This window comes from Anabrus simplex, chromosome 7 (genome assembly GCF_040414725.1).
Source record: "Anabrus simplex isolate iqAnaSimp1 chromosome 7, ASM4041472v1, whole genome shotgun sequence".
Taxonomy (NCBI): domain Eukaryota; kingdom Metazoa; phylum Arthropoda; class Insecta; order Orthoptera; family Tettigoniidae; genus Anabrus; species Anabrus simplex.
This window is the reverse complement of record NC_090271.1, coordinates 176,886,608-176,912,115: the sequence shown is the minus strand read 5'-3', so window position 1 is coordinate 176,912,115 and position 25,508 is coordinate 176,886,608. Positions and strand designations below refer to the sequence as shown.

At 39.0% G+C, this 25,508-nt stretch overlaps 1 protein-coding gene across 1 annotated transcript in view; it reads left to right on the top strand.

The window, feature by feature from the left end:
* LOC136877440 (UPF0598 protein CG30010) overlaps positions 1-25,508 on the top strand; it is a 38,808-nt gene that overhangs the window by 3,926 nt on the left and 9,374 nt on the right. The window contains exon 2 of the mRNA XM_067151482.2: positions 3,906-3,954. Within this exon, the coding sequence (XP_067007583.2) occupies positions 3,906-3,954 (49 nt within the window). The remainder of the gene's footprint in view (positions 1-3,905; positions 3,955-25,508) is intronic.

Below are 25,508 nucleotides of genomic sequence, written 5' to 3'. Positions count from 1 at the left end.
ATTGGCTATATTGGCTATTTCACTTTTTGTTGATTCAAATTTAGCAATATCAGGGAAGTTTGATCTCTTTGGCATTATTACAAACTGTGTCTGATATGCTTATTAACCAAATGTGAGAACAACTAAGTTGGAAGGTGAAAGTTGACTATGCTTTGGAGTGTTTAGGACCCAGTCCTTTTTCCTACTTTGCTGACTATGCTCATCACTGATTTTCAGTAAAAATGATCCTGTCTACAGTCTGGACCCTGTTAATTATCACATACACCTTATTAGGTTTTGGGGACTTATTTGTTCTAGGTTATTAGTTCATTAAGTTTTTCCTTTTAGTGGTCAAAATGATCTGTAGGTCAAGAGAGGAATTATCCTGATTGCTTTTCACAGTGCCAGTGATTTTATAGCATAGGTCATTATATCACCAATACTTTTAAACACACATGGTACAATCTCAGTAATCCGTTCCTCTCAGTCCATCACATATATCATTCCTAACTTCAGCTTTGCCATTTACTAGTTCACGAACTACAAGTGGTCTTTGGCTTGTGCACAAACTCTTAGAAATGGCACTGTGAGGGGTCAGTGTTCGTTCATTAGATTTTACGTAACAGGGCTCACTTGGTGGCCATTATAATGAGTCTCAATTCAAAACCAAATTTTTCACCATAGTATGCCAGGCGGAGAAAAAGGCTGAATTACTGGATGTGGCAGAGTATTGAAGGATCGCATTATGGAGATTGTACTAAATATTCAATAAGTGTTGGGAAAATTACAGATCAAGTTGAAGACCCTTCTGTAGCTTATTACTGGAAAAGCAGGATTATTGTGATGTATATGGTTTTATAGAAAATAAATGTACTGTACATATGCAAAGAGGTTATAAATAATTTTGTTTCTCACCTCTATCACACTTTTTGAGTAACAACAATAATAATAGCATGTAATATTATTATAGGTTTTGTGGATTTTGGAGAGTCAACGATAATGTTTTATGCTGGTGTTTCTCTGAGTTCAGCATTGTTCAAACCATAGTTTATTCTGTACTTGCTTTGCACATGGAAATGTGCAACTGCACAAGGAACACAGACTGTAGCATACAGTACATGTCACAACATTATTCCAAGTGAATGGAAAAAAAAAAAGTGATAGTGGATGGTTTTAAAGGCCACGCTATAATGAGTCTCAATTCAAAACCAAATTTTTCACCATAGTAGGCCAGGTGGAGAAAAAGGCTGAATTGCTGGATGTGGCAGAGTATTGAATGACCACATTGTGGAGCCAAATATTCAATCCGTGTTGGAAAAATTATAGATCAAGTTGAAGACCCTTCTGTAGCTTATACTGGTGATAAATGTACGATGACCACAGGACTGTTAATTATGCAGCCTTGCTGTTAATTATTCATGCCAGGTACCGCCTAGACAAAACTTTTTTTTTTTTTTTCAACCTCCATTGGTCAATTTTTTCTCTTTTGGCTCTGAGATTGGTTCATTCTTAAATATGATCCGTCCCCTTTTTCTTCATGCTATCAGTGGACCTCCCCTCCATCACATATATCATTCCTAACTTCCGTGTTGCCATTTACTAGTTCATGAACTACAAGTGGTCTTTGACCTGTGCACAAACTCTTAGAAATGGCACTGTGGGAGGTCAGTGTTAATTCATCAGATTTTAATTAACATGGCTCTCTTGGTGGCCATTATCATTAAGGTGTCAGATCTATATGGTTAGCTCGTTCAAACCCCATTGTTTGAAAAAAAATTCACCATTAGAATGTTGAAATGTTGACTGGCAGGATAGGGAAGTTCGTGGTGTATAATTTCTAATCACTAGATTGTGTGTCTAAAGTCTGGATTCAGTTCCAAACCTATTTTGCAATGTTCATATGAAGGTCGATCAAATATACACAGGATTTTTGTTCCTGAACATCAACAGTTGGTAGGACTGGCCCCGCGCTTCTGCTATGATTAGGCGGGACCGTTAGGAGTGGGGAGAGTGTGCTGTTAGATATTTCCTACTGTTTCATCAGTAACGCTCACAATATCAGGGCAACAGGTGCACCCCTCTGCTGCGCAACGCATAATTATAAAATTTCTTGCTCGTGAAGGAGTTACAGCGGCGGAAATATGCCAGAGATTGACTGCACAGTTTGGTGATCAAACATTGCGAAGGACGCGTTTGTTTGCCTTGCATAAAAAGTTCAAGGAAGGACGAGAACGGGTGGAAAATCAGTAACACGATCGCTGTCCTCGGACCAGCATTAGACAAAAACATTTGTGCGGTTAAAGACATTATTGACGACGATCAACGGGCGAGAGTATCAGGATGGGAGCTGTCAAGAAATCATCACAAACGACCTACAGTTCTGTAAAGTGTGTTCCAGATGGGTCCCTCGCCTTTTGACTGTAACACTGTCTCCAAGCTGCAGGAAATGCACTTGACTACACTTGATCATCCTCCTTACAGTCCAGACTTATCGCCCTGCGATTTCCATTTCTTCGGACCGCTTAAAGAAGTCCTAGGAGGGCAATGATTTGAAGATGACGAGAGTGTGGAAGACATCGTGTGCAACTGGCTGGTGATACGACCCTGTTCTTTTTATGATGAGGGCATCAAAAAGCTGCTCATACGCTGGGAAAAATGCATTTCCAAAGCAGGAAACTATGTGGAAAAATAAATTGTAATTGCCTTGTGTTTTTCAATAAATTAATTTAAATAAAATCCTGTTTATATTTGATCCTCCCCCCCCCCCCCACTCTCATATGGAATGAGGGCATATGATAATGATGGTGATTCGTCTGTTCAATGGGGATGTTAAGTCTTGAGCAGACTCCTTGGTGCTATTCACAGGAGTCGGCTATGTGCTGGCACCGCGATTCACCCTCTCCCTCCCTACTATCATATATATCGTGTTATAAATTTAATCTCATTAACTCCACTGATGAGGTTGACATCAGGAAGGAAATTTGGTTGTAAAAACTTGCTACAAAGATTCGTCTCACTTTATATCCAACCCTATAGAGAAATGGGGCAAGGGTTGGATGCACACTGGAGGTTAACAGGAAGGGTATTGCCTAATAGAATTTTATGCTAGAATAGAATTAGCCATCTTTAAATTATTGAACCACAAAACTATTCAGTCTAGCAATGGAAACTAAATTACTACAGTCTTTATAAGAAATAAGTTAACCTCTCTTCTGATGACAGCTGAATACATTCATAGAAAGTGCTCTTAGAGCTAATTTGTTTAAAAACTAGAATTAATTTGTTACTTTTCATTGTTTGATTCTTTCTTGGATTCTGCCAAGTCATTTGAAGTAAATTCTTTAACATCCTTCACGTGTTCACTGACTGCATACCTATGGTAACTCTATAGCTCCACACATGGTGTGTTTTAATGGAATCCGGAGTTACCTGAAGTACCTAATTCTAGTACCATGCACATTTTTTACCTCAGTTTTAATGGTATACCTCTTAGAAGCACCAGTACTTGTGTTTCTTGGTTATCGTGGTGTTACAGTATATCACCACTTTCAACGATTTTGTATGGGTTGATTTTAGTTGTTTGTTGTAAATAGTTGTCATCTTTCATATACTGCATTGTCAACATTTATGCTAAATTGAAGCTGAAAGGCTGCAGTTTATTTACACAAACCAGACAAAATTCTTGACTCTCTTCTAATGAAAATATTCAACTTCCGTCAATGAATCAACAGAAGCCAACAAGTCAGCATGTTTCAATGTTACTCAGAAGATATTGAATGCATTTGGATACAGTTTCCATTGTTCAGTAGTACAATAAATAGGTACAAAATTAATTTTCATGTGTTTGAAGGCAAAAGCTAATATAATAATAACTTTGTACTTGGATAGTTATAAATAATAATTACTTATTATATCTTATGTTTCAGCTGTTCTTAGATGATGCACGAATGAAAAATTTTACATCATGCTTTAAAGGTTGGTACTTCAGCTGTTGAATATTTTTTGATTAGGCCTACTCTGTTATTAAGTAGAAATATGATTAACACCTTGACAAGGATATTTGCTCGATCTGATGAGAAAATTGATTATTAATAATTGTATGGTACTCATTGACATTTTATAGAAAACAAAGTTGATCACAATCCAAAATCTAATTTCAAAATGTGTACTGATGCAGAAGTCACGAAGGCGAAATCCTTGATGTATTCTCCGTAGGCTCGTATGGGACAATCTTGAATGACTGTCACCGTTTGTCTTATCGGCTCCACAGTCGCACTTCAGAAAAGGTAGCTTGTTCCACTTGAACATAATATGCGAGGTAGATCACATCCAAGAACTTCAGATGTGACTAATGTCATGTTTTGAAACTCCTGAGGAGGGAAAATCTTCCAATTAAGGGACCTTTGTCGTATGTCGAAGTTCTCACTGGTTAGTCCCATGGCTGTCTTCGGCTTGAACGAAGACTGGTTTGAAAATCGTCAGATATGTCAGCATGAATAGGAAGATCCTGGTTTTGGAGTATCTTGTGGTGCTCTTTGACCAGAACATTACATGTGCGGAGATGAGGTGGAGCAATGTAGCTCAGAACTGGAAGCCATTGAGTAGGGATGCACTTAACGGTACCAGAGATCAGTCACATTGTTTTGTTGATTTCAAAATCAATCTTCCTGATGGAAGGGCTATTTAACCACACGGGGGCACAGTGTTCTGTTACAGATAGAGACCAATAGCCGAAGAGGTGAAGCATTAGAGCCCCATGTTCTACATAGTTTCTGGATAATGTTATTACGTGATCTCAGCTTTGAAGGTGTCTTTAAAAAATGTTGTTTGAAGAATAAAGTTCTATCCAAAGTAACACCCAGATACTGAGGATGCTGATTGTATCAAGAAAGGATGTTATCAAAATATACTCTGAGATCCGTGAGCCATATGGTTGTTCAGATGGAAAGAAGGAACTTCAGACTTGGTCATACTTGTTTGGAGTTTCCATTTGCAGAAATAGTCTCCTAGAACATTCATATCTGTTGTGTGTGTGGTCTCAGTATTTGTTATGTTCGAGTTCCTTGTGGCTATTGTCCAGTCATCTGTATATCCCAACTTCCTTGCTTTTGCCTTAGGCATATCAGCTATGTACAAGCTGAAAAGGAGTGGAGCTAGAACAGAACCTTGTGGTAGTCTGTCACTTAGTTTCCTTTTTGCACTAACTGTGCTATCCACGACAACTCTGGACAGTCTGTTACTCACCATGTTATTTACTAGACAGGCAACAGTCTTGCAGGGAATTACTGAGTAGCTTGTAAATTAGACCTCCTCTCTGTACAGTGTCGTATGCAGCTTTAATTTATTAACTTAACCATTGTGGTTTAATTTGCTTTGGTCTGTATTGACTTCAATCTATTCACCACTGAAAATCAGTTACATATTTAAATCAGCCCTGTCAGTACTATTTAATATCGATGAATGCCACAGATGTTTTCAAGCACTGTTAGAATCTTGCTTCAGTAAATATCGTTAGTGACAAAACCTGGTCTGTACAGGTGTGGCGAGGCCTAAATCCCTCTTGCTCTTTGGGCATTTGTGCTAGTAATCTTGGAGCATTTCTGTTTAGGAGGAGTCTTTCTATTAATTTGTAACGTACACTCAATAGGGCAATTGGTCTGTAACTCTCTGGTTTACTATTGGATTTTCCAGGCTTCAGAATAGCAATGATTTTGCTCCTGCTTTCAGGAGATGGTGGGTTTGAGCCTCACAGTTGGCACCCCTAAAAATAGTTTTATGTAGTTTTCTGTTTACAACACTAGCTACTTCACGTTGAGGAGGAGCAGGAGGGTTGGGCAGAGAGGGGAAGGGAGAATGAGCAGATGGTCAAAACCCCATCCCTTAGTGTGAAATCTCTGTGAATGATGGGAAAAATACCATCATAATATAGCATATAATAGCATCATAATATGTTGTGTTTCATGATTCTGGCTGGTTCTGCCATGTGAAATGTACATGTCTGTTTTTTGAGTTTTTGTGATATCATTAGCTGTTATTAACATTGGCACATTGCTGCTCATGAAAGGATATAAAGGATATATTAATACGGCAACAGCATTATTTTCTAAGCCATTGTTGTTTCCTATTTATTGACACTTTTCTGTTTACCTTGGGTTTTGCATAAGTATAAAGCACAGAGCAACTGCAGACACACTTTATTTACTCCTTCATGTATACTATTATATTCAATAATATACAGTCAACTACTCGTTGGATTTTTTTTACGTTTTAACTGGGATCTGCTGAGTACGTGAGAGCAACCAATCTTCCTGCCGTTGAATACTGTTAATTCCATAGTAGTTTTCAAATAATGTTTTTCTCCTCCTTAGTAGTTTTCAAATAATGTTCTTCTCTCCTCTTCAGAAATAGTAGCGCTCTCATTCTGGTATTTGCTCTCTTAACAAGGAGGTTAGGTTTAGTAGCCTTGCCACATCCTAACCTCACTTTTTAAGTTTCGGGGAAGTCTTTTTGTTTAGTTTAGGAATAGATTTCAGATTTTGTAAATTGATACTTCCTTGACCATTTTCATTAACTACAACAAAGTTGTCGCTCAGATAAACACAATCAATCCTCATGTGGTTTAACTGTTCACTCTTACTGTGTTTTAAAGCTTTTTATTTTATAACTGTTAGGTTCTTCAGTCTGTCGAAACTAATTTATGAATAAATACAATTTAGAAAATACTTGAAAATGAAAACATACAATAACAGATTGTACCTGAAAAAGAAACTAATTTAGAGTTGTATACCAGAAACTTCGAGACTACTGCACATCTGAAATACTTTGAATGCTCTTGAGTTAGCACCCATAGCACTGCTTTAATTAAACTTAATATTTCAAATAATACTGTATGTACCAGCTAAAATCTGTTACGTTTTCTCTTTTCTTTTTCAGGTGTTTTCTAAATTGTATTTATTTCATACATTAGTTTCGACAGATAACAATTAAAAACTAACTGAATCAAAACTGAAAAGAAATGGATTTCAGTCACTATAACAATATATATACACACACACATTAAAACCTCCCTATAACGGACACCTTCGGGACCGAAAAAAATGTCCGTTATGAAGGGGTGTCCGCCCGCGAGAGGTTATGAAACCAGTACCATTAAACATAAGTTGGAACACAATAACCCATGTATTGTATGTGTTAACAATTCTCGCAAATGTGCCTTTAATTGTATACTGTATACAGTATTGTACAATATACTGCACTGTACTCACATGAGAAAGTTGTAGATGGCTGCTGCGGCTGCGATGCACTGTATTAAAGAGACAAAAACACTTCTATGGAAACCTCTATTGAGCACACTGAACACTATGTTAAAATTAAGAAGAACGTATGAGTTTTTGAAACTTCAAATCAGTATGTAGATGTAGCAATATCTAGCACAGTACAGGAAAACATTAGCACTTGAAAAAATCCTTAATGTTCCTTTGTTTTGTCCATTTTGGTTTAGCAATGATGTTTTCACTATGTGCAATTAAATCCTGGGTCAAATTTACACCTTTTTCATCGTTTTGTTTATAATAAAATTCTTTCAGTCGCTTAACAAAGCTGAGAGCCTCACTGTACGAGGTTATTGGCAGCACAATCATTTCCGTATTTTCTTCAAAGTAGTCATTAGCATCACCTTCACTCCTGCTTTCGCCAGAATCATTTTTGTACTTCTTCCTTTGGATTGACTGAAGAATAGTTTTCGTGTCTCCACTCTCACACTCTGTTGGAATATCTGAATCAATTTCGATATAGGTGTTCACTTGTACACTGTAACCTGCTGCATGAATCAACTCTTCTGTTGTTTCCATGCTGTCAGGAAGGGTAAAAAGTCATCTCCGTACAGGCCATGAAGGCCCTTGGAGGGGTGGAAGGTAAAGGCTTCCACTGTCCGTAACCTCGGCACGTGATGGGGTAGAGTGGTTAGCTCTACGCCCGGCCGCCTTTGCCCCCAGGAATTAACCTGGTACTCATTTTTGGTGTAGGCTGAGTGAACCTCAGGGCCATGTGCACCTCCGGAAATGGAAATCTCGTTTCTTAAATTTTACAACTTCCTGACGGGGATCCGAACCCACATCCTTCCGGGCGAACCGAGCACGCCTTTACCGCCTCGGCCAGGCAACCCCTTCAGGAAGGGTATCCGATTCTATTTCGGGATGTCCACCACTAGCGGAAAACCCAGCTTTCAGAAAGCAGTTACGAATTGTTGAGGCCGTGACGTTTTTCCATGCATTGGTTATCCATGAAATTGCTTGGAGAACATATAGCCCCTTTGTCAGTGTTTGAAGGGTTACTTCATTCCCGTTAAGTTCTGATACTATGTGCTTCATCACTAACTGTCTGTACATAACCTTGAAGTTCTGGATCACTCCTTGGTCAAGCGGCTGAGAAACTGATGTTACATTTGGTGGAGAAAGACGATCTTCACATTTTGCAACTTAATTGTATCCGGATGCGATGCTGCATTATCGAGGAATAGTAACACTTTTCGCTCCTGGCGTATCATTTTTCTGTCCAATTGTCCTAGCCACTCTGTCATTATTTCTCTGGTCATCCATGCTTCCCTATTTGCTTTCTATTCAATACCAAATTTCGTAACATCCATATTTTAAAACACCTTGGTTTTGCAGCTTTTCCTATCACAACGGGCTCCTCCCGTTCTTCACTCATACTTGCACATAACAAGACCGTAAGACGTTCTTTCGCAACTTTTCCACCAGTACGATGATTTCCTTTGAAACACAAAGTTTTGTCGGGTAAAGCACGGAAAAATAATCCATTTTCATCGGCATTCAATATATTTTCCAGAGCATACCCGTTTATGATTTAAGGTATTTTTTCTTGCCAGGTGTCAACAATCTCCATATTAACACTGGATTATTCTCCGCAAATCACTCTGAAGTTGATACCATGTCGCTTTCTGAATCTTTCTAGCCAGCCATTCGAGGCTTTGAAATCTCCAATTCCTAATTCTGTCGCGAATTCTAACGCTTTTGCTTGTATCATTGGTCCTGACACAGGGACATTCTGACTTCTTATTTTAGCGAACCACTCTAGCGTTGCCTTGTCAATGAGAGCTCCACTACTACTTTGAAACAATTTAATGCACTGTTCGTTGCCATTTAAATGCCATTCCTTTACTAGTTCCTCTTGCTTTTTCACAATTTCAGCTGCCTGTGTCTTTCCAACCTTCAACACTTCGGACAGTTTACGCACACCACACTTTTCACGTTTATGATAGTCTATTATGCCTACCTTTTCTTTTAAAGTTATAAACTTCCTCGGAGCCATGTTTACACCAACTTACTAACATAAAATTGAACACATCAAAAGCCCACGAGTCAATGAAAATAACTTGACAGTGAAGGTACGAATTCCAGCGCTGTCCAGCATGTCAGATCACACAACTTCCGGAAGTGATAGCGTAGCTTAGTGTTGCCTTCCAAGAATGTGTACAGCCAGGATCAAAAGTTACGATGTCTGTGATTCTTGGAAGTTGATGATGATGATGATGATGATGATGCTTGTTGTTTAAAGGGGCCTAACATCGAGGTCATCGGCGCCTAATGGTACAAAATGAGATAACAACGAAAAATTGAAAAGCATCCACTGATCAAAATTTTAAAAAAAGTCATGAAGAATGAATGGATGGACATGAACACAACAAAAACAAACACGAAAAAAAAAACAGTGGATCAGACTCAAAAAAGATTGTAAATAATAGTATTAGTGACCAGGGGACCACTTATAAAGCACAATGATGCTAATGGCACTTATCGGTAGTAAAGGAGAACCATGATATTTCTCAAGCTGCGGTACTAATCAGGTAGCGTAAACTCACGGTGTTCCAAACATTAAGGTATTACTCACAAGTATTGTACGTCGTAAAGGTAACGCAGACCTATGGTGTTTCTCACACAATGGTGCCACTCATAGCCAATGCAAACCGATGAGGTTCCTCACCTAGGTGTACTAATCACGGGCGCCGGTATTCCCGTGGTGTTCCTACAGAGTGGGTACTAATCACTGGCAACGCAGCCCTACGGTGTCACTCGTATAGTGGTACAACTCACAGGCTACGCCCAGACGCGTGGTGTCGCTCACACGGGTACAACTCACAGGCAACGCCCAGACCCGTGGTGTTGCACACACCGGCACGACTCACGGGTACTGGAAACCCACACCGAACCCCACTTGAGTGCCACGCATCACAAAAATATGGAGTACCTAACAGAGTGGTACCACTCGCAAGTAAAAGCGACCGATGGTGTTCCGCGCGTGATGGTACTAATCAAAAGCATTGTCATGGTTCTAATCCAATCATCCCTTGGTCGCCCCTCTCAGTCGCCTCTCACGACAGGCAGGGGATACCGCGGGTGTATGATTCGTCTGCCTCCCCCACCCACAGGGGGTGTGTGTTTGGTCCGCGAGAGGTATTTTATTTCCCTCAAGTCCGCCGGCAAGCCGGTTAGGACCCCCCTATCCGCCACCTGGGACACGCCACGTGGGAGTATCACCTCTCCCCCTACTACGCCTGCGAAGCAGGTTCGTGGATTCTTGGAAGTACTGGCTGTGCAAAAAGTAAGCGAATACATACTGTACAGGACACAAATACAGAATTTTTTGAAAAAGAAAGTGTCCGTTAGGAGAGGTTTAATTGGATACAGGACACAAATACAGAATTTTTTGAAAAAGAAAGTGTCCGTTAGGAGAGGTTTAATTGGAGTTTCTCATGGCTATGGTGTGTCCATGTCCGTAATAAAGGGTGTCCGTATAAGAGGGGTAAATTACTCATACACAACATGGTATTTAATTACGGACCCAGAAAATCGTCCGCCAATGAGGGGTGTCCGCCGGTGAGAGGTGTACGTTAAGACAGGTTTTACTATATATATAAAATAAATTGTAAAACTTCATCACAATCACCTGAGTTTGTTAGTTTATAGTATCATTATTATCACAATCACATTGTTCAATACCAATTGACACATCATAAAGCACCATTATCAACAATAGAATGATTATTATTCACTTTACAAACTGGGTATAGAATACTCCACTTGACTAGAATTTTTCTTTCTCTCTTTCAATGCGGGATTGAAAGTTCTTGGAGTCATGTTCTTTCAGACTACTGCACATTTGAAGTATTTTGAAAGCTCTTGAGTTAGCATTCATAGCACTGCCCTAATTAAACTTAATATTTCCCAGGCAACTGGAGTGGGACATTGATGATGATGATGATGATGATGATGATGATTTCAAATAATACAGTACATAGCAGCCAGATAAACAACTAACAGAGAAACAAGATCTTTGCCAGTGTTTACACGTCTAATAATCTGTTCTTCTAAACACTCCCTTATGCCTAGTTTACACAATGCCAGTTGATGAGACAAATGTTGGTGACATTTGTCCTTTAGTTATTACAGGACAGTTGCTGACCAGTCCAGTCGAACAAGAACCCATTCACACGAGGAAGTAATTGCCCCACCAGTAGATGACGAGAAATAGCTGAGTGTGCAGTGTCTGCAGTATCCCATGAGGAATTACATTTATTTCGTAATTATATGTGCCAGGAATTTATTGCTGAGTCATGCAAAGTTTTGACCTCAATCACACCAAATCCTTGAACGTTAATTTTATCAGTAATCTCAGAAAGTGCCACTTGACGAGCATTTTTGTCTTTGTACAGTTTTTCGTGTTGGTCCCACAAACATCATTGTTCCCTATACAGCTCAACAAATTTTACGTTAGTATTTTCATCCCACTTTGAGGCATAATTATGCGAACAGCTTACAAATTATTTTAAAAATTGAAGTGTCTAAATTATCAAGACCATGCAGACGGCTGCACCTCTTGGTTGACACAAGCGAACTGGCACAAAATAAATATACAGCTACTAGCCTGTCACATTCATACAGCGCCAACTGTCCCGACAATACTGAGCTCCGGGTGGTGGGGGTTGCAGCTGAGCCCAGTTGGTTGTCCTCAGCCTACTCCTGGAGACAGTCAATAGCCTGGGCAGTTGCCCTAGACAACTGGAACGTAGTGTTCACACGTAGACAATAATTGTAAGTCAGTCAACTGTCTTCTGACAATTGTCTCATCAACTGGCATCGCGAAAACAGTAATACAGGTCTTGATAATTTAAATACTTCGGGCCGATTGCAGAAACAATGACTAGTTTTAAGCCTTAGACAACATCTACCTAAACGACGTCTAAATCGAGCACGATCTTCCATTGAATAAACAATGTTCAGTCGATGTTTAACTAGACATTGCTTAAAGTTTCAATTTTGGTTTGAAAATGGAGACAGAAGTATCTTTCATGCAACTCTTTGCTTGTCGCAACCAATGAAATTCATCTGTGCACGCGCTGAACGTCAGTCAGCTGTTTGTCTTCGTACACATTACTCTCAAATATGGATAAGCATGAGCATGATGTGCCCACAGATTAGAGTATCACTTTCGGTGGAAATTAAATCTCATCATAACATTATCGACACTAAAGCGACACGCCACCGTACGGGGAAGTGTAGCTTTGATTATAGCGTTGTTACAGTGGGTGTAATCTACTCATAAATAGGGTAGCTTCGATGAAGGGAAGATGAAGCAGTAGTAATGTGTAACCGAGTGTGTTGTACGGACCATATAGATGTAGCTTGCATTCTGGAGATTGTAGGTTCGAAACGCATCATCGGCAGCCCTGAAGATTGAATTCCTTTTTTTCTTTTTTTTTTTTTTGCTTTACGTCGCACTGACACAGGTAGGTCTTATGGCGACGATGGGATAGGAAAGGTCTAGGAATGGGAAGGAAGCGGTCGTGGCCCTATTTTTATACCAGGCAAATACTAGGGCTGTTATTATGGCCACGGCTCTTCTTTGCCAGTCCTCTTTAAACAATAATCACCACCACTTGCCTTTTCCTATCTGATAGTTGCCAAAAGCTTATGCGATTATATATATAAAAAACCCATACAACCTACTTTTTAGTTTTCACTATTATGTGTGTTTACTTGGCAATAAATATAAGTGTATCCCTCCCGGTTGATGTATTTGACAGCCCTCTGACGATCAGGACACGTAATTCTGATATGTATGTAGTCGAAGTGACCTATAATTCCATGGAAATTACCCCCATGCATATAATAAAATATATCGGTTGCCAAGAATTGTATTCAATTTGACAGTTACCGGACTGTCCCTTTGTCAGTCTCAAGAAACAAGTCTCTCGAAAAGCGAAACCTTATTTGAAGATCTATCTCCCCATACATGTCAAACGAATTGCTGCGATTTAGCAGCAGGCAACCCACAGAGAGGCCGTCGGGCTAACCTTTCTTCCCGGAATTGTCTCAGCATGATAATACAAATTACATGTTTCATGGTACATAACCTCTGATTGTGATTCACTCCTCTCATTTGAGGTTAAACAGTGCTCTCAGCAGGTACTGGTACTCCAGTTTCCCGTCATATTTCATTCCAGAAACACTCTCTATTAACATTTCATTTCATCTATCAGTTATTTATCATTGCCCCAGAGGAGTGCGACAGGCTTTGGCAGCCGGCACATTTCCTATCCTCGCCACTAGATGGGGGCTTCATTCATTCCATCCCTGACGTGGTCGAATCACTGGAAACAGGCTGTGAATTTTCATATTGAAATTATTTGTAAGCTGTTCGTGTAATTATGGCTCCAAACTGGGATGACGATATGAACGTAAAATTCGTTGAGCTGTATAGGGAACAATGATGTTTGTGAGACCGGCACAAAGACCTGTACAAAGACAAAAATGTTCATCAAGCAGCACTTTCTGAGATTACCGATAAAATTAACGTTCAAGGATTTTGTAACTTTGGTTACACAATCATAATAAAATAATAATAATAATAATAATAATAATAATAATAATAATAATAATAATAATAATAATAATAATAATAATAATAGAATTAAAATTTATGAATTTAAGCACACAGTACAGCAGAAAAATGAATCCCAGGTTGAACAAAAGCGTAGTAGCATAAAACCTAAACAATAGGTTGGGAAATGTGACAACTACCAAAGGATGTGGGAAGCGGCATGGAAACCCTACGAGGTAGATGGAATGTATCGGTTGTGAAAAAGACCAAGATGTTAATCACCGTTAAACATTTCATTTAATAAACTAACAAAACCAAAATTAATAAAAGGACAAACCAAAAATCAACAACGAAAGGACTAAAACAACTCTTATGCAAAATGAATGTGTTTCAACTGCACCTGTAAATATGTGCTATGTACAAGGAAACTCAAATTACACAAAAAATTTTACAGGAAGAACTGAACAAAACTCACAAGATAAATGTTAATTGCGCCTTCAGATATGTGCACTACACCAAAGAAATTTTACATGATGATTTTTACTGAGGGTTAATCACATTTTACCAAATTAAGAAGAAAAGAAAGAAATAAAATCTTAACACAGAGGCACCGAAACCTAGTGTCTGTACTTAAAACACTTCTAGAAAAAAAAACATTGATTTTCAATGCATGTGTTAAGTGAAACAGAACTACGGGAGGCAAACCCGAGGCAAATTTAAATCACATGTTAGTTACAAAGTTTTTTTAAAAAACGGAAAAGGGAATTGCCTACCAAAACAAAACAAAAACAATCAATGATATGACCTTAGCGCAAAAGCTAAGTCATTATAACAATTTTAGTGTAAGTTAATGTCCGAAAAACAAGAAGAAATAGTGCTTACCCTGAGACTGGCATCCCATGACGGGACTGATGCAGGAGCACGACTGTTCACTAGGCTGGTCAAGAACGAAAGACGCGGAGGCAACCTTCGCTCCCACAGTGGAGCGGAAGAGGTCGAGGAGGAGGAAATGGTGCAAGGACCTCCTAGTTAACCAATCAGGCTACAGAATTTGTCCTCGACTTTCATATTCACCAATTAAGTTTTACTTTATTTTGACCATTCAAAGGTCTCTTCATTTCCGCTGACCAATGTTCGAGATAGTTCTTTGACGCAACAGGAAATGTGCTTCTAAAAATGGCACGTGTAGGTATAGGCTGTTTCACTATTTAGGTACAAAAAAAAAATCACATTATAATAATAACTTTTTACACACACACACACACACACTCACACTCACACTCACACTCACACTCTCTCTCTCTCTCTCTCTCTCTCTCTCTCTCTCTCTCTCCCTCCCTCTCTCTTCCAAAACAATAAATCATTTTTTCAAAACAATAATTGAAGAGGCTTCCATCATTTCCCCACTGCTGTCCCAAATCCAGCCACAGACTTGATGTGATTGAGGTCAAAACTCTGCATAACTCGGCAATGAATTCTCAGCACATATATTTAATTTCTCAGGGGATACTACAGATGCTACACATTCAGCCACTTCTTGTCATCTACTGGCAATAGCTTCCTCGTTTGAACGAGTTGTCGTTCAACTGGACTGGTCAGCGATTGTCCCTTATAATTAGAGAACAACAGTCGTCAACTGTCTCATCACAATTAAATTAAAAATTAAGAGTAAAATATTTCCACCTTATCAATACAAAATCAAGTAATGTGGGTTACATTATGGAAGAAACATTTATTGGAACTAGTTTCGACCTATTCTTTAAGGTCATCAGCCAAATTGCGAGTTGCACAATGTATCTGGTAGTTCATAGAAATCGTTAAAAAGTCATAAAAACACAGTGGTTTGACACTATAAATGTGAAAAAGTCAAAATTGTTGTAAAAGTTTTGGATAATGCATAAAATGCATATATTAATGAATGCATAAATTAAGGAAGAATTCAAGAAGAATTATTTTGGCAATTGAAGATTCTTGAGGTTTGTGTATATCACTACTTACGAAGTTCTGATAGTTGCACTGCGATGTGTTGGACGTATTGCAGGTAAGTTCTCAGTGGTGATCAAAGTTTCAGATTATGTTTAATAAAAATGCATACATCAATGCATATACTTGTCGTTGAAGGATAACTAAGATTCTTGAGAATTATGTATCACATGATACAGAGTTCTAAAAGCTGCAAATCATCAACGGTAGTAGGAGTAATGCTGAGAAAACAATCCATGCACACGCAGTGAACAATGTTAAAAGATGGTAAATAAGTCATTCAAAGGGATTAAAGTCCTTAAAAAACTGAAATTGAAAGTAGCGCTTGAAAGTTAAGAAAGTTTAAAAAAAATTTAAGTGGTGGAGAAGATTCGCAGTTCAGTGCGGAAATAAATGAAATGAATAAAGTTGCAAATAGTAATAAAAGCCTAATTAGTAAAATGGTAATGAAAAAAGAGGAAAAATTCTTATAAAGAAAATATATAATATGTGATTCAACTTGCTTTGCTAAGTGTTGGACGTATTGGATAACTTATGTGACGGGAAGCAAGATAGGGGAAGAAAAAGAAAGGGAGGGAAATTTTGGAGAGAAATGGGGAATAGAAGATGAAAAACAAGGAGGGGTTATTTAAAGGGAATGGAAATGCGGGAAGAAAACGCATAGAAAAGGTAATAAAATATGTAATATGCGAGTCAATTTGCAGTGTAATAGACAAGATTTGCAGTGCGAAGTGTTGGACATATTGTATAATTTATGTGAAAGGAAGCAAGAACTATCAGATACATTGTGCAACTCGCGATTTGGCCGATGACCTTCAAAAAATAGGTCGAAACTAGTTCCATTAAATGTTTTTTTCATAATGTAACCTACATTATTTGATTTTGTACTGAAAAGTTGAAAATATTATTTACTGTTAATTTTTAATTTAATTGCAATCACAGTTGAATATGGACCATTCAAAATGAAATTCATACCTCTTAACTGTCTCATCAACTGGCATCGCGTAAACTAGGCATAAGGTGGGATGCTGCTTGTGATAGACAATTCAGCTGCCACATTTTTATGGTGCGTACGAAAAATGCATAAAGCACGTACAATAACTGAATTTGTCTCATATGATAATTTTGCTGTTCTCTTACGATATTTTGCTATTAAGAAACAAAAAGGTGGTGGTTATGATGGCATTTGTTTCTTCAGTTTTTCAGATGTTTGTAGCCATTTTATGATTATGATACTTTGCCAGTATGTGCTGGTCACCTTTTTGAGTACTGGTACATTTGTGTCTTAACGTAATTTTTTTCAACAAAATGGTGCTTATGAAATGTATATGTTGTGCCGATGTCTGGGCACCTGTACAAAAACAAGAAAGAGGTGGGAAACACCTTGAATATGTCTACAAAGCAATGATTTTAAATTTTAATAAGGTGGTTGTTCATTCTTTCAGAAAATTTTCTGGTGGTTTGATCACTGTTTCAAAAGTTGATGGGATTAACAAATCAACATTTAGTGCTTATAGGAATGTCATGAGGCTGTGTTGTAAAGCTCAGTTTCTACTGCACCGAGCAAGTGGCTGCGCGGTTTGGGTCACCTAGCTGTCAGCTTTCATTTGGGAGATAGTGGTTTCCTACTCCACTGTCAGCAGCCCTGAAGATTGTTTCCCATTGTTTTCCCATTTTCACACCAGACAAATGCTGGGGCTGTACCTTAAGGCCACAGTTGCTTTCTTCCCTTTCCTATCTCATTGTCGTCATAAGATCTACAGTGTGTGTGATGTAAAGCAATTTTTTTTAAAAAATCTGCTACACATCACTAAGTGTACAGTTGTATGAAAAGAGGAGATACATACCTGGCTATTACTAATGTTATGTGATTAGCATTTTTTTCAGTATTTTTATCAGTCTTCAGATGCTAAAGTGCCCAAATTACACACAGAAGAAAAGTTTTTCAACATCACAGTAATTCTACTGACAACATTTTTAAATACCCAGTTGTTGTACAGGGATTCAGTCCCACAACCATGAGTATGAAAGGCTAGCAGCTAACTGAGCTATGATCATAGGAGGGTGAAATAAATCAAATTAACTAATTTTCATAACTTGGTGTTCTGACCAGAGTAGCAATGTTGGTTATGCCCTTGCCATGCTCACGGTTGCAGGATCAGAATTTGATACTGTTGGTTGGCATTTAGGAGAGCTTAAATGCAAGAAACCTACTAAAATAGGTTGAAGTACTCCTTATTAGGCCATAGCAATGGAAGGGTTGTTAAATCATCTCTGCCCACTGGCTGTTATTTTTTGATTTGTGGTTGTTTTGCATCTGTCTTTCAGCAGAAGCTAAAACAAAAAGTAGCTTCCACTGATGTATCATTGTCACTTATAGCTGTAACATATCTGCCATACTAAGCAAAAAAATTGTAATTCCATATTTTGTAAAAAATCTCTCTATCATAACCGATCTGTGCTTATGCAAATGTTGATTTAAACGGCATATTTTTGTGCCAAATTCGTAATTTTTTAAAAAGCTTAAATCCTAAATTGATAGCATCCTGTAGCAAATAAGCAGTAAATCCACATAAGAAGCCAAAATACCATAAGTACACCAGTTGCCTGAAGATAAAATTTCTTCGCTTCCTATCGAACTAGAATCGGCTGACCACCACATATCCAATACGAAGCAAAAGCGCGATAACTCTCACTGACAAATTCTTACATTCTTAAGATGAACTCTTTATAGGTTTTATCATTGCAACACTATAACAGGGACTAAATCGATATAAAAGTGTATTATATCAACTAACGCGAGAGAGATATCTCTGCATTGATTCATCGGTATTCACCTTACGTGCAGCACTAATTAGCTGAAAGTAAGCATAGTTTTTTTACAGTATTCATTATTGATAATTAGCTGATCAATGCTGCCGAGTACTGATATTTAGACATGCGAGAAAGCAGAATGAAGTACAATTCTTTGTTATTGTAAGGCATATTGTTTACTATCTTAATGCCTTAACTACAACTAACGTTTCTTTTATAAGTTAGTAGAAATATGTCTGGAACACCTTGTTTGTGGCAGTTAGCTGAAGCAAATAGCAGAGGGGCGAAGATGTTGGCCATGGTTCAACATAATGAAGACTTTCATCTTTTAAGAAGTAATTCTGGTAATCTGGGCAAAATCAGTCCAGTCAGTAACAATACTGACGATGCAAAGTATCATCAGAATGAACATTCCCTGGAACATGGTACTGGTATGCTTCAAACTGCCACACTGGTAAGGGACTCACTTTATGATATTGGTGACCTAGATTCCACTCTGGAGGAAACTACCTTTGGTGGAAACCAGAGTGATCACGCTGTTCAGCTTTGTGAAACGAACAAAGTCTGTGATTCTCCAAGTTTATATCCGGATCATAGAACTGAATCTTCAGGAACATTATATAACTCTGATCCATTAGGGATTTCACAGTCACCGGAGAATATACTCACTTCCTTGATATGTGACTGGGATCATCCACAGGCATCAGCAGATGCACAAACAGTAGAAAACATACAGATGTCACACATCAGCGAAGAACCTGCTTTAAGCCGTGTATGGACAGATTTAGGGCTGACAAAATCAGGCAAACCACAGCAGCGAAAGCTATATGAAATAAGTGTTTCTGAGAGAAAGGTTAAACAGCAGCAGAGTATTCGAGGAAAGCATGTTTTGAAATCACCCTGTGGAACTATTGTCAAAAAAAGTGTATTGATATATTGAGTCACATTTAAAGGGAGAAAATAAATGAGTTTTGAAATCTTAGCAAACCCAAGAAAGAAGTTTTCATTTTATGCCACACTGTTCGTCAACCTGTTAACCGGAGACGAAGTGGAGAAGATTCTCACACAAATGTCCTTTTATTACTTTCTGAAAAATTGCTATGGTGAGAGAGCTTCAGTATGCAAAGTTTTTTTCTTAACTACTTTAGGTTTTTCTGAACATAATGATACTTTCATACTGACCGTTTGTAGGAAAACTAAATATATTTCTTCAGTCTCCCCTGTATCTACAGCAAAAACTAAAAGAAGAAAGTGCTTGGAGCAAAGTTGACCATGATCTCTTGAGGGCACATGTTGAATCATTCAATTCTGGTGTTTCACATTATTGCAGAGAACATGCTCCAAAACATGCTTTGCTTCTTCCTGACGATATCAAAGCAGCATCCATGCACATTTTTGTGCAGAACATAGGAGGTACATGTTCCTATGACCTCTATCAATCAGTTTTAAAGGAAATAAATATTTCCTTTACAAAACTTGGAAATGAAGAGAGTGAAAAATGTTACATTTTCAGTCAGCACAATCAAAAACACACAGTTAATCGGCTAAAATTGAATGCGGCATTTGCAGCGAGTGAGAATTGCACATTAGTAGAGCAAGTTAAGCAAGAAGAAAATTTAAAGAGAATTCTGATAAGGAATTCACAAATGAGCACCTTTATTTTTCTGCAGACTTGCAGAAAGTGATTATGCTTCCAAGAATGGATGAATTTAAGGTCTCAGTATTCACAAAATGTGTTATAGCATTTTATGAATTATTTGTTCCTCTAGGACCTACTACTGAAAACCGGAAGCCTTTTGCAGTATTGTGGAATGAGGGTATATCAGGGCGCAAACAAGGACATATTAGTGCCTACCATTCTTTTTTGCATCATAAAGATGCTGAACATGTTACCTTGTGGTTAGATAACTGTTCCTCTCAAAACAAAAACTGGTGTATGTACTTATATTTTTTATTTGTATGATTAATTCATTGGAAATCAAAGCTAAGCAAATTGATCTGTACTACTTTGAGCCAGGACACACGTTCATGTTGGCTGACTCTTTCCATCACCAGGTAGAGCTCTCCCTGAAGCTTAAGGGCAAGGTTTACTATTTTGAAGACTCTGTGAAGGCATCAAACACAAAGAAAGTGACAGCCAAAGTGATGGCCATCACAGAATTTTGTGATAGGTGCTACTCATAGGGCTGGTGACGCTGCAATAGCATTTTCTGGTGCAGTGAGGAAATGGCAAATTATCTTTCTCCTCGCCATGCCTTGTACAATTCATTATAGTGCTGCCATAAGTATTTCCAATTTCCCTTAACAGCATGCTTTCGATGGCGCTCTGCCTCTTGTTATGTAACTGGTAGCATTTATTATGTAGTAACAAGCGTAAGATAGAATCTTTATCAAGTACAAGTAAGTTCAATAGATGTTGAGAGACAGTACTTTCAAACACACATACCATAGGTGCATGAACACATCATGTTCTATCATTTCAAAGGGGATCGGTATGGAATTAGCAGAGTGCGAGGAAAATGCTGGGAACCCAGAGGAGTCATGGTAGGTACAGAGTTTTGATGAATATAAAGGAATTAAAAAAGACAGGAAATATAACAAACAATAGATAACATGTATTTAGAATTGAATTACGCTTCGAGTCGCACATTGGCCAGGCCAAAGAGGTGGACGCCGAAAAGAAGTCAATCTACCAGCCAACTGTAAACTACTATAAAGATAAATATCACCTAGACAATATTTCCATCCATGGACTCATGATCGGAGCTCGAGGCACAATCCCTAAATTTCTTGTACAGCTATGGGATTCTCTCGGTCTCAGCCGGACACGACTCCACGACATCGCTATCGCCGCAATACGAGGTTCAGTGACCATACTCCGCAATCATCTATATAACATCTGAAGAACCGTATTGCAAATCTATTCCTGAGCCTTTTGGTAAATCTTCTACCTGGCACACTAGCAAAGTTAACAGTAACTTAGAAGACAAAATACTGTGTAGTTCGACATACTTTGTCCTTGTGGCAGCCTCCGCATGGGGGGAGTTGTAATAATAATAATAATAATAATAATAATAATAACACCTAGAACATGGAACTTGAAAGAACAGAATGTGTTCAAATTAGAATTGAATGTTGACAACAGAGATCACACGATCCATCAAATCGGACACAATAAATTGCAACCCAGGCAAGTTAAAAACATATCCTTTCAGCAGAGGTGCCTAATAAAACGAAATTGCCCCAAGGGCACGAGGGAACGAGAAAGGGGGATGTCGGGAAAGGGTGGGGGTGGGGGGGATGCGAATCCTGTATCTGCGTTTGTTTCAATTTGAATATAAAGGACACGATAAAGCACAGTCCATTGCTTAGAGTTTGATGAAGTGAAATAGAACACAAGTCCTTAATCACATGTTTGCGCACTGTCTCTCCCACAAAATTCATTCTTGAACAAATTTTTTTTTTTTTTTTTTGCTAGGGGCTTTACGTCGCACCGACACAGATGGGTCTTATGGCGACGATGGGATGGGAAAGGCCTAGGAGTTGGAAGGAAGCGGCCGTGGCCTTAATTAAGGTACAGCCCCAGCATTTGCCTGGTGTGAAAATGGGAAACCATGGAAAACCATCTTCAGGGCTGCCGATAGTGGGATTCGAACCTACTATCTCCCGGATGCAAGCTCACAGCCGCGCGCCTCTACGCGCACGGCCAACTCGCCCGGTCTTGAACAAATTGACAACTTAGTTCTCACAATTGAAAAGTGTATGTAATATATAATAAAGAAATGGAAGTTCCAGTTAAGGCCTGAAGGGCAAAATGGGAGACAAGCTCCCTACGTTCAATGCTCAATTAAACATAAGTTTTTAGCTCACCCAGCATCACACGGTGATGAATTCCAGATGGTCTGAATTAAAAGGGTACGTGCAGAAACACGCACTACTGCCGGAGGCCCTCCACACTAGACCGCTATCGAAGCTGGACTGATTTTTAAGGGTTTTTTTTTCTAGGGGGTCCCCGAAGCCCGCTCCTTCCGCATGGCAATTGTCACTATTCTAGATTGCCTCCGACATGCTATTAGTTCCAAGAAGAAAGAGATAGCAGGGAGGAGTGGGTGAAGATACTACAGGAGTATCGGCCTGTTTCCATGTCAGACATGCTACCAGGCAGATGTTTGTGTTGGTAAGGTGGTGTTGAGGAGTGGTATTATGGGTCAGGGAAAAACCACATAGGCGGAAAAGAAGGAGCCTACATGTAAAACCTGACCTTTTGTAGATAGCATATGCAATGACGTGGGGTGGAAAGATCCAGAGGTTGTGTTACTTAGGAATATGTGTCATGCAGTCATAACCATTTCCTTTCCATTGTCAATTATTGTGGTGATCAGTCCTTCTTGTCACTGCCGGGTGCGGCTCATGTCGACCAGCGGCTGGGCTCTGGGCCACAGGTTTGTCCCATTGTCCAACTGCCAGCGGTCCCTGGTGCCAAGTCTCCGTTTGTAGAAGGGGATTAAGAGCCAAGCCTTACGTGGTGTAAGGGGCTATCTTCCTCTGCCTGGCGAAGTCCCTCTCGTGCTGTGTTGCTGGAGCACACTTGTCACTGAAGATCTGCAACTATGCTAAGGTTAATAGGTACAATATATTTACATACGGGTACAGACATCTGTTCAAGCTCTCGTGTCAGGATTATTCCTAAGTACAGAATAAAAATAACACAGAATAACTATCTAAATTAGTACTGCTGTCTTTGTTATAGGGCGCGGGCTGGTTTTCACCTCCCATGTCTCTGTCGGGGCGGGGTGTGTGTGCAGAGGTGGATTGATTCATCCTTGGCCGTCTGGCTGCGCTGCCATCATCTTCTTGTGTTGTGTTTCTTATCAATCTTTCCTCGACTGGGTCCATCGGAATCATCATAGGAACATATTTACATAGATACATGGTATCTGCATGTAGTGTGTGCTTATGTAATGTATAGGTGTCAGCTTAGGGAGGGGCCAGCTGTCGGCCTCCCACCTCCTAACTCTGTGGCTGAACAGAATGTGTTTCAGTGTGGGGTACTTGGTGTAAAGATCAACGTCATAGCTTCCTATCCCACTGACTAGTGGGTTGATCTTGTTACCCCATGACTTGGTGTACATTAGAAGTGTTTGTTTGCGAATATGATGTCTTATCGTGCGAACGTCCACTATTTTGTAGAGGTGCTGTAGTGATGTGTCTCTCGGTAGTTTAGCCACTGCTTGAATGCATTTGTGTTGTATGTTTTCCAGTTTATCCAGGTTCGTCATTGCAGTGAACCCCCACGCAGAGGCTGCGTACATGATTATTGGCCTAATTAAGGCCTTGTACATGTTTATGGCTACCTTTGTTTATACTGGGCTTTTTGTTCAGTATTGGATACAGCTGGCTGAGTCTTATGTGTACTTTTCTCTCACTGGCTTTAATGTGATATAACATGGTAAGATTTCTCTCTAGGACTACTCCTAGGTATTTGGCTTTGTCATGCCATGCTATATCCTGGTTAAACAGCTTTAGTGGTTTAATATTGGCTGGCCTGTGTGTGTGTCTGTTCTTTCTTGTGAACAGCGCAGCTTGGCACTTGATGACATTGACCTTGATGTGCCATTTCTATAGCCAGGGCTTGAGATTACAGTTAAATTAATAATATATTATGGTTCCACCTATTCAATACAGTAACACTTAGTAATGCGAGGTTACATCACAAGTTGATCACAAATGGTTTTCGGCCCCAGATCTGGCTCGTCATCAGACGATCATTGAAAAGGTACAAGATCAAAGCAGTGTACAGATGAATAACAAGTAACATAGAAGATATAAAGAGTTTTTTTGAGATGAAAGTTTGTGTGGAGCTATATAACACTTGAGTATAAAGCCCTAAGTTTTAAATGTCTTTAAAATCTTGATGTGAAGATGAATAAATAACTCTATGTTAAATCTTATAATTGTACGTTTGTTAAATTAAGATGCAAATAGCTAGTTGTCTTGTTATGCAGAAAAGTTGACATCAAACAGCATTGTGAAGAGAAATAAGTAAAACAGAGTGCAGTATTAGAGCAATTGAGAATCACAGTTGACAAACGAAGGTATCTTTAAGATAAATGCTCAAGTAGTTCTTGAGGTGGCGAAGAGATCAAGTTGAAGGTTAAATTGTTCTGAACCATGGTTAATTTTAATTTGCAGTTTGATGGGGAAATAGAAAGAGATGTATGTTGGGTATTCAGCCCGAAGGCTGGTTTGATCCTCTGCAGCTCTGCCAACAGCTGTCATAAATAGCCTAGGCGTCACTGAAGAGGCGTACTAGGGAAATGAGGAGTGAGGTAGGTTCCTGTTGCTTTCCTAACCGAGCCAGCTGTTGTTATTACATATCAGTCTGCCAAGCCCACTGAAATGCATGCACCAACTGACCCTATGAGCGATATTTTCACACCATTGATAACAGGGACTGGCTGCATAAGCAATGGTATTACTAGCATCACCCATACCTCAGTTACTTTCATATTGTCAAAGCCAAGGATGAGACTGAGACAGGTCAATGAAAGTAACAAATTTGATATAGCCCATGCCAGAAGACATAGTGCACTGTAAACACTACATCTTGCCAGCAAAGGCATAGAAAGAGATAATGAGAGTAATAAAAGCCAATTTAGGTGGGCGATAGATTTTAAAGGCAATAAATTGATCGAGAAAAATATAATAACTCACATTGCACAGTGTGATACAGTGAGGGGCTGAATTTAGAAATGTGTAAGAGAGCAGAAAGGGAAAGAGGAGAAAGGGAGATGGGAAGGACGTGAGAAAGGGGGAAAGGGGAGTGAAGTTAA